This window comes from Paramormyrops kingsleyae, chromosome 2 (assembly GCF_048594095.1).
Source record: "Paramormyrops kingsleyae isolate MSU_618 chromosome 2, PKINGS_0.4, whole genome shotgun sequence".
NCBI lineage: Eukaryota > Metazoa > Chordata > Actinopteri > Osteoglossiformes > Mormyridae > Paramormyrops > Paramormyrops kingsleyae.
In genome coordinates this window covers 3,838,276-3,851,449 of record NC_132798.1, presented here as the reverse complement: position 1 = coordinate 3,851,449, position 13,174 = coordinate 3,838,276, and the positions used below count along the sequence as shown (strand labels likewise).

Sequence of the window (13,174 nt, the reverse complement as noted above, 5' to 3'; positions counted from 1 at the left end):
TAAATGTACCCTTTAAGATGCAGAAATGGACTTTGTGGAACAGTATTACAGAATTGGGGATACATTAATGTTGTTTGTACCTTGAGGGACAAAATGGTCCCAGGGTTGTACCTTGCTTTCTGACAGTGAGCCCTAGAAGTCCTTGCACTCTCCAAACAATTACACGATGTGGGGCACTGACCTGCCAGCCAGTTTCACTTAGGCGCCTGGCAGCACCATGCTGTCACAATGTGGGGGGAGGGGAACGGTGTCAAGGATGATTGCAGGGTGTGACCAAAAAGCACAATGTAAGTGAAGTGGTGACAAGATGAAGAGCAACATTTCAAAATGAGCAAAGGTTGATAATAGAGCCCTCAAACAATCATTTTTAGTTGCAATGCATTGTATAAACAAGCGTGTTGCCACAACATCAGAAAAAATATTGCCTGTATGTTGAGGATAGAAACTGAATTCTATTAATAATGCTCACACTATTTTCCCATTGGGGTATCAAAGTTAATGCTATTAGTGTTAACCCGTCCAAAGAAATAATTACTTGTTAGGATTTCAAAGCACTAATTTAATAAGATATATTATCATTATTTTAATTGTTTAATTATATAAAATACGTTTTACATACCCGAAGCTTCCCGTTTAGGCTCCGGACCCCCCGCAACCCGGAAGGATAAGTGTTTTGGAAAATGGATGGATGGATGGATGTTTTACATAACTGTATTTTTGGGAAATATATAATTGTTTGTTTATATGTTTGTTTGTGCGATGGCTGTGGCAGTTGGCAGGGGGGAGGGCAGTGTCGGCCTCCTTCTCTGATGTTTTCACATCTCTAACAATGTTTATATAACTTGCCTCATCCGGCATTCAGCTTCAATATGACTTTCCCTCCCAAATTTAATCATAGTTCCCATTCTCTGTTTTTACGGTTTCAATTCTTGCAGTCCTCCCTTCTGTCATCAGCTGTTTAATTCATTCAAAGACGAAGGAAACCTCTAAACATGAGTAATTGTGATGTCAAGTCCTTCCTCAAGAAGGTTGTAGTGCACATAAAATAATGAGCACTTGCCCATAATAGCATCTCAAACCCGGTTTGTCGCTTGCAACTGGTTTGAGTCTTCTGGTGCATTATTCTCCAGTCTTGCTTGGATTTTGTGAAAGTTTGCAACATGACCGTCATGCAAAGGCTAAATTAATATGTAATATTAAGTAAGAATTCGGTGTTGCAATTGCATCGCTATCTGCATCTCTGTGTCTGGCAAAGTACAGAAATGCATGCCAGGTCCTGCGTGGTGCAATCGTAGTGAACTCCAACACTGAAGAACCTCAAATGCGGTATCCTTGTTGACTATAAGCAGGGATTGACATAACTGGTACGCAAGTACGCATTCACCTGTAAAGGCGGTAAGTGCGGCAATCGATTACTGTAACACGCAAATACATACGTATTTTATGTGCAGTTGCGCCGATATGACAAGAAATTATCGTGCATTTTAAACTCTATACGGCGAATGAAGTACGAATTAACATATAAAGGTTAATTTCTTGTCATATCGGCGCAAATGCACATAAAATGCGTACGTATTTGCGTGTTACATTAATCGATTGCCGCACGTATCGCTTTTAACGGTGAATGCGTACTTGCGTACCAGTTATGTCAATCTCTGACTTTAAGTCCCTTACAATCCACAAAAAGTGCAAAGGACATTAGCCATCTTGTCAGGTTAGGGGCCTACTTGTCTTCCACCCAAACCCTCATCACTGGGGTACCACACGGTTTTGTGCTGAGTTCCACACTTTGCTCACTCTTCATTTAAGATTGTATACCTGTCCATAGCTCTCTAGCACCATCAGCAAATTTGTTTTGATCTCTGACGATGATGATGAGTCAACAATTACTAACACTACTAACAACCTGACTATCAAGACAAAGAAAATAAAGCAGCTCATTGTGACCCCAGGTTAAATAAGATTGTACATTCCCCCATTTACATGAATCAAGATGTCTTGGAGCATGTCGCCACTTTCACGTTTCTAGGCATCCACATATAGCCATACCACTTATTCCGTGGTTTTTATTAATTTTACCATTAATTTCGAAAAGGTAGCATCATAATCTCACAGTGAACCTTACAGCTTAGCATTCATGTTAATCATGTGGGTTACCTAGCTAATTATGTGGGTTTTCCTGAATTAAATCAGTCACACGTGTTTTCTCCTGTAAGCCCCATTTCTTCCCTTGCATTATATCACCCGATCCTTTTCTAGTGGCATCATCCTGCACAAATTCAGCTGAAGCAATGCCTTCAAATACACAAGTCATCATTACTGCTTTGAGATGAAGGGGAGGGGAAGTGCAGTGCACTGCCACCTAGTGGCCTATTTGAGGGTATATCGCTTTAGAACATTAACTGTTTAATATACATTACTGCACATTTAGTGTAAAAATTACTTTTTTCTCTGATACAATTTGATAATCAGTACTGTCAAGTCAGCTAAGTGAGGAATAGCTTTACTGTCATCGCAGCCATGCACAATGTATAGTGACACAACATGACGTTCTTCCTGAATCCATAGTGCAATATTCACGACAGGGCTAACATTACAGTGCCATAGACAGGGCTTTGGAATATCTGTCATAGTGCAAAAAAGTCTGTACACAACAACAGAGGGTTTTATCTACATTTCCCTATTACCTATATTTTCTACCTAACTAAAATAAAGATTCAACATTAGACAGACAATGAACAGGCAAACTAAATAAAAACTGGGATATTAGTGCATGGAAGTACTGTCTCTGCCTACAGTGGCAGCGCAGTAGTAAACAGTATTTTCCAGTAGTTCATCAGATGTGGGCAACATGGGGAGTGTGGAGTCTGACAGACTCCGGGAAGAGGCTGCTGCACTGGCAGACTGGGACCAGGTGCTGTGGAACCTTTTGCTGGACAGCAGAGTGGCAAGGAGTTCAGGGGAGGGGTGAGAAGGGTCCTTCAAAATGCTGGAGGTGAGAGTATGGAAAACGTCCTGGACGAGGGTACAGAGATGCCTTCAGCTCTCTGCACTGACCTCTATCGGGTCTTGGGGCCGAAGGTGCTGCAGTTCCCAACCAGACACTGATGGAGCTGGTCAGGATGCTGTCGATGGTGCCTCTGTAGAATGTGGGGGGGATGGATGAGGAGTGGCAGCTCTCCTCAGGTGCCACAGGAAGAGCAGGTGCTGCTAGCTTCACTTCAAGGAGCTGGTGTTGGTGTGGTCCTCTGTGCATACCAAGGAACTGGGGAGCCATTCATCCTTAGGAGGAATAGGTCAATCCGGGACTTCCAGGAGTCAACAATCATCTCCTTTGTTTTGTCAACATTCGGAGATAAATTGTTGTTCCAGCACTAGTCTGTAAGCTGTTTCACCCCATCTCTGTATGCCACTTCCCCATTGGCACCGATGAGTTGCATGACTGTGGTGTTGTTGGCAAACTCTGTGATGTGGTTTGTGTTGGATATGGCTGTGCAGTCATGATTCAGCAGTGTTAACAGCAGTGGACTGAGCACACAGCCATGAGGTGCGCCGATGATCAATGTAATGGTGCCGCTGCCAATATACGCAAACTGCAGTGGGTCCACTGTGTTGGGGAGTCTTTATGAGGCCTATGTCCAGCCAATCAAAGCCCTTCATGATGAGTGGAGTAAGAGCTGCAGGGTGGTAGTGATTGAGGCAGAAGCCTGTGGCCTTCTTCAGCATTGGTATGATGGTGGTGATCTTGAGTGCACTGTAGAACAACAATAGTCATGTCTGTGGGCCCTTGAGCAAGGCCCTTAACCTCAGCTACCAGGGCACTGCACACTGGATGACCCTGTGCTGTGGCCCCCAAACTGGCTCTCACCTGTTTGTGTGTCTCGTTAAGAACAAGATGGGGTAGGTTATGGGCGTCGCCGCCATGAAATCTGAGGGGGACATGTCCCCCTCTCATTTCTTAATTATTCGTTTGGACCCTCCACATTTAACATAAAATATTAGTTTTATGTCAGTGTGTTCCCCCCACATTCAAAATGCTTCTGATGCCCCTGGGGTAGGTGAAGCCGAGCATTCCAGTGTATCTGTGTTTGTACTTGGAGTAAATGGCAAGTAAAGAATCATTTCATTGATAAAAATAGGAAGTGTTCACTGCAGCAGGGAGGGTGTTGTCAGCATCAGCGGTGTGTGACGTGGGTCCGAGATTGTCTGGATGCTCTGTGTCTCTCATGTTTCTGAAGTGAGTATTTATTTATTTTGTGCATCGCTCATGTTTCGCTCAGTTGGCTGCTGTCGTTCAGTTTGCTGACTTGTTCTCTTTGCCAAAACCTTTGCTTTTAACTTTGTGTTTTGTTACTGCACGACTTCCTTCATTCTTGGTAATCAAAATATATAAAACCCATTTGAATAGGAAGGTATTACACTGGAAATTAGTTCTTTCACTAAATGTTTCAGAACCCTGTGAAATCAGTGCCCACGTTGAAGAAGAGGATCTTGTGGGTGTTGTGTGTCTGTCTTTGTTCTGTATGATAAATGCCACTTGACCATAGGTCGTTTAAACAGGATCTGAATGTGCCCTGAAAGAGCCCTGTGGCTGCTGGCACTGAGCCGACTCTCTTCCGCTTCTGAGTGCCCTTTGCCATAATGGTGCCAGCCTACATCTCTCTGTGCAGAATAAGACAGGAATGCATTACTACTGCATATCAGAATCAGATTTATCATTGCAAGTACATATGTCTGTACCACGAATTACACATGATGTGCCACTGCAGTTACAAGATTTAAACAAATACAAATCACACATACAACAAAACATACAATGGCAGTGGTGGATTGATGGTTAGGGAAGTGCACTTGTAATTAAAAGATTGTAGGTTTAAATCCCCGACCAGCAAGACACCACTGAGGTACCCTGAGCAAGTTACTGCTCCCTGGGCGCTGAATTAGCTGCCCCCTGCTTTGTCAGATACGGGTTAAATGCAGAGGACACATTTTGTTGTGGTGTGTCAACAATGACCACTGATCACTAAATTCTAAAATACAATAACGACACTAGATACAACAGTCACTATCATCATTCAGAAAGCTGAGTGATACAGACAGCAGTCTGCAGCTGTCCATTGAAGCTATTCACTTTCAGCACCCATTATTCCAGAATAACCCAAGATGGGGTGCCAACCTATCACATGCCGTCACACCCAGGGACAATTTGGGGACTCCAGTCTCCAGGATGGAGTACCCGGAGGAAACCCCATGATGCCACAGAGAGAGCATGCCAACTCCACACACACCGAGCCCGGGGGAGACTCAGACCCCAGTGCCAGAGGAACGTTTGCTTTGTGAGTTAAAAAGGGTATATTTTGAAACACATTGTTACTATTTTCTCACAGATGGATTTGTGCTAATTGTTAGGTAAGCAAATGGAACCATGAGACAAGGGGCAGGACAGGGAAGCTGTGACTTACTGGGATGCACATGATAGGGATGCACACTTTTGAGAGCTGAATTTTCTGCCAGGTTGCTTGTATAAAAAAAGAAAAAACCAGGTATACCAGTTTAGGCTTTGTCTGTGCAGAATAAACAGGGAAAAAAGCATTTTCGCATCCCTTCTCCAGCTGCAAATCCAGTTTGGTGTTGCCAGGGGGTGGAGGGGCACTGGAGCCACATGAACAATTTAGAGATACCATTTAACTCTGGACTGTGGGAGGAAACATGTCCGACTCGGGGAGAACATGCAAACTCCACACACAATTTCACGTAGCTGTTGTTTGGAAATTAGTACTGGGTGCTTTGGGCAAAGACGTTGGGATGACTGGTATATGAGAGGAAATTAACAATTTTTTTTAATTATGGGGAGCAGTTTCCTGGTCCGTATATGGGAAAACTCTATTTTATAAAAACCCGTGACTGCAATGCAAAAACTCGTATATGCAAATACTTGTATATTGTTTGGTTACTTATGGTTAGGGCTGGGTAGGGGTTAAGGTTGTCATAGTTAGCATTAGCATTTTTCCCACAGAAATGAATGAGTGGTCCCCAAAAAGATATGATTACACGTCTCTCTCTCTCTCTCTCAGTCTCCAAACTCACCATGACTATGCAGTGAATATGTGAATGTGGACAAGTGATGGAATAAACTAATTCTGGACATAATTAATTTCTTTTTTAGCTTAAGCTTAACTCCTATTCTCATATGTTACAATGTATTACAACTCTCTTCTAGAATTGGTGGGGGGAGGGCTGAGGTAGCTATTAGTTGATTGACCCTGGGGAAAAACAATGTCAGGTTCAGTTTTCCAGTAAAGAACAGTTGTAATGCTATATGACACAATGCTTTAACATCTAGGGCAGTGTTTCCCTATCCAGTCCCTGGGGAGCCCCAGACAGTCCATGTTTTTGGGAGCTGAGACGGAACAAAAATGTGGACTGTCTGGCAGTGAGCTTGGAGGGAGCAAAAATGCGGACTGTCTGGCAGTGAGCTTGGATGGAGCAAAAATGTGGACCGTCTGGCAGTGAACTTGGAGGGAGCAAAAATGTGGACAGTCTGGCAGTGAGCTTGGAGGGAGCAAAAATGTGGACTGTCTGGCAGTGAACTTGGAGGGAGCAAAAATGTGGACTGTCTGGCAGTGAGCTTGGAGGGAGCAAAAATGTGGACTGTCTGGCAGTGAGTTTGGACGGAGCAAAAATGTGGACTGTCTGGCAGTGAGCTTGGACGGAGCAAAAATGTGGACTGTCTGGCAGTGAGCTTGGAGGGAGCAAAAATGTGGACTGTCTGGCAGTGAGCTTGGAGGGAGCAAAAATGTGGACTGTCTGGCAGTGAGCTTGGAGGGAGCAAAAATGGTGACTGTCTGGCAGTGAACTTGGAGGGAGCAAAAATGTGGACAGTCTGGGGATCCCCGTGGACAAGGCTGGGAAACGCTGATCTAGTGTGTACCTGTTAAAATTGGAAATTTCCTAATAGAATACATAAATATGTGCTCATGGCAGGCTTTGGTGGCTCCATGATTTAAGAGGCTTGATGCCTGACTCACAGTAGACGTGATTTACTAATATTTTCTTCGCCTCACTTGTACATCATTTTAGACAGTGCCTGCTGAATAAGACAAATGATAAATGATAAATAAAACAGACCAGATGTTTAGTAGTGTAAGCAACCCATCAAACAAAAATATATTTTAAAAAATTGTTGATTTTGCAATATTTCTTCATTTTGTCTACTAAAATGACATACAGAATCACAGTAGCCAATGTGGCACTTTGGGTAGGCATCACGGTCAGTGTCCCCGGTTCGAAACTGGCTGCCAGGTTGGTGCCCTAGGCAGCCGGCTATGTCGCCTATAGGGTTGACCGGCCCTGCAGAATCATTCTCCTGTTAATTTAACCCACCCAAGAGTTTATTACAGCATACCCAGTTTAATAAAACGTACATACGGGGAGGCTGCATGCATGACCAAGTCAGTTGTTTCAAAAGAGCTTCTGTTCTAATGCACTAGCAGAGCTGAAAACTAATGGAATGATGATGAAAGAAAACCATGATCAATCAGTTAAAAACCTTTTTATATGCTTTTGTATTCATTTCTATTATGATTTAATTACTCAACAGTTTCCATAAAAGAATAGAAATTTTAAAAGATAAATGTTTATTTAAGAATGTATTTTACTTTGTTTATATTTTAGGCACATTTTATTAATAAATTAATTTCCTGTGGGATGATAACTGATAAATTCAAATGAAACCAGTTCTTGAAGTGGGTAAGTACTGACTGGTATGAAGTACCAGCACCTCTTTGTTTGTACCAACACCTGGTATTGAATAACAAAGGGATTATCGGCACCCGGTACTGAATAACAAAGGGAGTATCGGCACCCGGTACTGAATAACAAAGGGAGTATCGGCACCCGGTACTGAATAACAAAGGGATTATCGGCAACCGGTACTGAATAACAAAGGGATTATGGGCACCCGGTACTGAATAACAAAGGGAGTATCGGCACCCGGTACTGAATAACAAAGGGAGTATCGGCACCCGGTACTGAATAACAAAGGGATTATCGGCACCCGGTACTGAATAACAAAGGGAGTATCAGCACCCGGTACTGAATAACAAAGGGATTATCGGCACCTGGTACTGAATAACAAAGGGAGTATCGGCACCTGGTACTGAATAACAAAGGGAGTATCGGCACCTGGTACTGAATAACAAAGGGATTATCGGCACCTGGTACTGAATAACAAAGGGAGTATCAACACCCTTTACTGAATAAAAAAGGGAGTATCGGCACCCGGTACTGAATAACAAAGGGATTATCGGCACCTGGTACTGAATAACAAAGGGAGTATCGGCACCTGGTACTGAATAACAAAGGGAGTATCGGCACCCGGTACTGAATAACAAAGGGATTATCGGCACCCGGTACTGAATAACAAAGGGAGTATCGGCACCTGGTACTGAATAACAAAGGGATTATCGGCACCTGGTACTGAATAACAAAGGGAGTATCAACACCCGTTGCTGAATAACAAAGGACTACTAGCACCAGTTTTTCTTTACTTCAATCACTGAATGAAACTGAAATGTTTTCTTAGGTACAACTCAAGCTTTAACTTACAGAATCTGTTTCTTGACCTAAGCTCCTGATGTTTCTATTTTAATCAGTCCAAAAACAGTGTGAACTAGTTATTAAGTGACTAAACAGCCTAATTCGGGAAAAAAACACCTGTTCTTTTTGGGGAAATGTAACTCTGCTAGATTTAAATGCTAGAAGCTGCCTCCAATCGAGAACATGTCTAGAAGCAAAAAATTAAAAATGACACATTCTCTTTGCTACATGCCTTCCATAACATAACCTGTAAAACACACAACATAATACTGTATATTTCTTAAGAAGAGGAAGGAATAATTTTTTTTTTTCATTTTTTTGTATGACATTCAACCAAAATATCTTGCCAAAAACATTATGTGCAACACATGGCTGCTTTAAAAAGCATGTTTTAAACACGGGGAAGTGAAAAGCAGATATGACACATAGTTTCATGGTTACATTACATGGCTGAAAGTGTCCAGACCAAGCCTGCCTGACATCTCATTCTGGAACTTAAGAGCGTAAATGTGATATAGGTCCTCACTTTGTGGCTGTAACAGCTTCTGCTCTTCTAGATGGTGATGAACATTGTTGGCAGGATTTCCGTCCATTGACGAGAAAAGCATTAGTGAGCTTGGTTAAAACAGGAAGCACAGAAATGTCATAGCACACTGTAATGTTATGGTTTCTTTGCACTGTTTAAGCCCAGCCTCAGCACACCTGAAGGTCCTTGTGCAAGACCCTTAACCCCCAGCTCCCTGGGTGCTACAACAGGTGGCTGCTCTTCAAAGCCAGCCTGCTGTCATCTACAGAGAGCAAGTTGGAGGAGGTCTAAAGAGAATTTCAACCAATAAAAAGTATCAATTATTATTATAATATGGTCATAATTGCACTTCCACAGAAAACCACGTTCTTCCAAATAGTTCTGCTTGAATTATTTTCATGGACAATTTCTGATAAAGTTTGTTTTTGGCGATTGCATTCTTCATTATACACATCAGCAATGTGCCACTTAATTAACCAGTTACACTAATTAGAAGGATACTTTTGGCAATACAATGTTCATCTGAGCCCACTGGTACCAGCAATGCAGCTGTTAATTCTACTAAATATATTTGGAAATGCTTGAGCGTTTTACTCCACAATATCTTTGTCATACCCAAAGTCTTATTAGGATAAGTGAGACTTTTTAAAAACAAATAATGATAGAATACTTAGTTCAGATGGTAGGTTGAGAATTGAATGTCGAATCTTGATCATATAACTCATTTTTATTACGCTCCTCCTGAATATTACCTCCAGTTTTCAAGGATGTGCGAAGACACTTGTTGAAATCCCGTGAAACGAAGCAGTAGAGCAGAGGATCCACGCAGCAGTTGGCACCAGCAAAAATCCAACAGATGTAATAAGCTGTCTCCAACTTCACGAGTAGTTTGCACTCATTCGGAAAGAACATCTTGACCACAACAGCTATGGTGCGAACCAGGGCAATCGGCATGAAGCAGAAGCCAAAAATGGCCAGGCAGATGGCCACCGTCTTGTGTGATTTGGATTTGATGGCTCGTCCTTTCTTCGTGGTAGTGTTGATGCGAGACACAGAGCTAGCCAAAAGGATGTAACACACCACAGTCACCGCGAATGGCACAAGAAACCCCAGGATAAGGATGAATAGGTTCACCGTGAAGTAGACTTGCATGTATTCATTTTGGTGAATGCTAAGGCAAAGAGTTTGGTTGCCAACGTTACTGGTGTTAAACAAACCAAAGATGGCTGTCCCACTAGCCAGTAATAACAACCAGATTCCACCACAAAGTTTGTGAACGAATTTCACTTGTTTCATAGGTGACGTTTTCTTGTATTGGACCACAACTATATAGCGATGGACGCTAATGAGCATGAGGAACAGAATGCTGCCATACAAATGCATGGTAAGCAGGGCGATCTTCGCCTTACAGAGGAAGCTGCCAAAAGTCCAGTGATTGCTTTTGATGAAGTAGGTTGCCATCAAAGGAGCTGCTGGGGTGATAATAGCATCACTCAGTGCCAGGTGGAACTGCAAGACGTTACTAGAAGTCCAGTGAGAAATACGATAGCAGAAGACCCATAAACTGAAGCTGTTCAGTACAAAGCCCACTAGAAAGACCAGGCAGAGCAATACAGTGATGGTGAGGTGCTGAGGTTCCGGACTGCAGGATTCTAGGTGGCTGAGGTTGACAGCAACAGTGTTCAGGGGCTCCACAGAACAGCTGTTCATCTTGAAAGTTATTTCATACAGAGTCCTGATCACCTTCAGGGGATTGAAAAGTTCATGTCATTATTGACAAAAAAAAAAGTTAAAATGCCAAGATTTGAACAAAATGGTAAACTCGATTGAAGCATAAGTGCGTGGATGATCTAGCTATCAAGATCTTAATTTGCACCAAAAAACATTCCACTCTTACTGCAAATCTGAGAACCTGATGATTATTTAAATTTCATTCAAAATAGAAGATGGTAATGCAACAAAGCAGACAATTTCTTCTGGCTCTTAACACATAGAGGGAAAAAAACTGAGAATAACAATAAAATGCTTATTCTCCTCCAAAACTCTTTATTACCATGAAATGTTGGCTTGAAGCATAAAAGCATAGTTGGGAGATGGACAGGTGAGTACGAACAGTACTGCGCTTCATTAGTGGTGTTATAAAACTTAAAGGCAACGCAACTGACATTTGTTTTTAATTAAACGGATATTAATTTTATAATAAAAATTCTTAAATCTTAAAACTAGAACAAAAAACAATCATCCTTTCTGCTGAAATAGTAAAGGAACATTAATGTGCAAAAAGGTTTAATTTAATTAGCACCTAGAACCATTTTTGGAACTACAAGCTAAACTGAAATCTAATACATTACACATTTTCTAATGTATGCAAAAACAAGCTCAGTGATCAGTTCCAAATGCAGAAAACAAGACAGTACTGGGCCTCTATTTAATACATCTCTTTATGTCATTTGTTTTAGGACAATTGTTATCTACTTACATACGGTTTTATCTCCCCAGACATCCAGTAAGATTTACTGATAAAGAAACAGCTCTTTTATAACGTCTGACTACAGCTAACAATAAAACTGAAAGCAGGAACTGACTGAGTGGTTAAACCCATTAAGTGTACAATCTGATACACTAAGCAGATACTGTATAACACCTGCTGAATATTGTGTACTGTAGGTCCCTCCTTCCATCAAGGTGTCCTGCAGTATCTGGCACCAAGACATTAGCAGCAGATCCTTTACGTTCTGTAAGCTGTGAGGTGGAGCCTCCGTGGATCAGGCTTGTTTGTCCAGCACATGCTACAGATGCTCGATCAGACTGAGATCTGGGGAATTTGGAGGTCAAGTCAACACCCTGAACTCTTTTTCATGTTCCTCAAACTATTCCTGAACAATTTTTGAAGTGAGGCAGGACACATAATCCTGCTGAAATAGGTCACTGCCATCGAGGACCATGAAGGGGTATATCTGGTCTGCAACAATGTTAGTGGGTTTAGTGACCATGAGAATGAGTCCGATAAGCAACAGCTAAAAATGAAACCAAAACAAGAAATGACCCCAGTGGTCTCATCACAAACCCTATAAGTCCTCAAGCAAATATATCTTAGTAAAACGACCTCTGTGAAAATGCAAATAAGATGCAAAAAACATGCAACCCAGGAGGTGAGACAGTAGAGCTGCCCATTAAGCCGCCACACCGACAGCTGTTTTTGCAGATGTTAACTCACTACTCCCCAAAGCTTTTTTCTAACTCTGTGGCCACATCTATTAATAACCTTAAGGCTATATAAGGTGATATATGCTGTACGCTGCTCTAATGCACTTGTCCATAACGCCCTTAGGAAGTTAACATGTGTCTTCTCACAATCATGTTATCAATTTAAAAAATTATAATTTATTTTATAAAATTATACTTCTTTTTATCCACTCTCGAAGTAGTTCACGTGTTTCCAGGGATTCTGAAATCTCGTGGACGCGCGTTATTGTCTCGTGGCTACCACTTAATTATCTCGTGGTCGCGTTATTGTCTCGTGGCCACTTAATTATCTCGTGTCCACGAGACAATAACGAGATAATTAAGTGGTAGCCACGAGACAATAATGCGTGGTCACGAGATTTCATAATCCCTAGAAACACATGGACAACTTCCGGAGTGGATAAAAATAAGTATAACTTTATAAAGAAATTATAATTTTTTAAATTGATAACATGATTGTGAGAAGACACATGTTAACTTCCTAAGGGCGTTATGGACAAGTGCATTAGAGCAGCGTACAGAAAACAGGTGTTATGCCGAAAAAGGCATCCCTGCCGTAAAATGCATGCCTGTCTCTAAATGACCGATTGGTCGCTGATCTGAAACGAGTTGAGGCGACTTTGTCGAGTAAGGCTACCGTAGTGCTAATCAATAGCCCCCAAAAACCCGTAAAACTCTATTCAATTCAATTCAATTCAATTCAATTTATATAGCGCATTATCACAACATTACATTGTCTCAATGCGCTTTACATTTCTGCCTCGTAAGGACCCCCCATTGAGTAAGCCAAAGGCAACGGTGGCA

The 13,174-nt window shown here is 41.9% G+C and overlaps 1 protein-coding gene across 1 annotated transcript; it reads right to left on the bottom strand.

The window, feature by feature from the left end:
- Nucleotides 1–9,345: 9,345 nt before the first annotated feature.
- LOC111833405 (P2Y purinoceptor 4) lies at nucleotides 9,346–11,692 on the bottom strand. Its single transcript, XM_023791628.2, has 3 exons — nucleotides 11,604–11,692; nucleotides 9,877–10,867; nucleotides 9,346–9,386 (listed from the first exon to the last, which is right to left on the bottom strand). The coding sequence occupies exons 1-3, from the start codon at nucleotides 11,625–11,627 to the stop codon at nucleotides 9,346–9,348; spliced, it is 1,056 nt and encodes a 351-aa protein (XP_023647396.2). The 5' UTR covers nucleotides 11,628–11,692.
- Between the last annotated feature and the right edge of the window lie 1,482 nt (nucleotides 11,693–13,174).

Coding starts and splice junctions, on each gene's coding strand:
- LOC111833405 (XM_023791628.2), bottom strand. CDS start 11,627: ATGTCTGGGGAGATAAAACCGTAT. Junction 10,868..11,603: donor CTGGGGAGATAAAACCGTAT/GTAAGTAGATAA, acceptor AATCCCCTGAAG/GTGATCAGGACTCTGTATGA. Junction 9,387..9,876: donor CACATCCTTGAAAACTGGAG/GTAATATTCAGG, acceptor TGCTCTCTGTAG/ATGACAGCAGGCTGGCTTTG.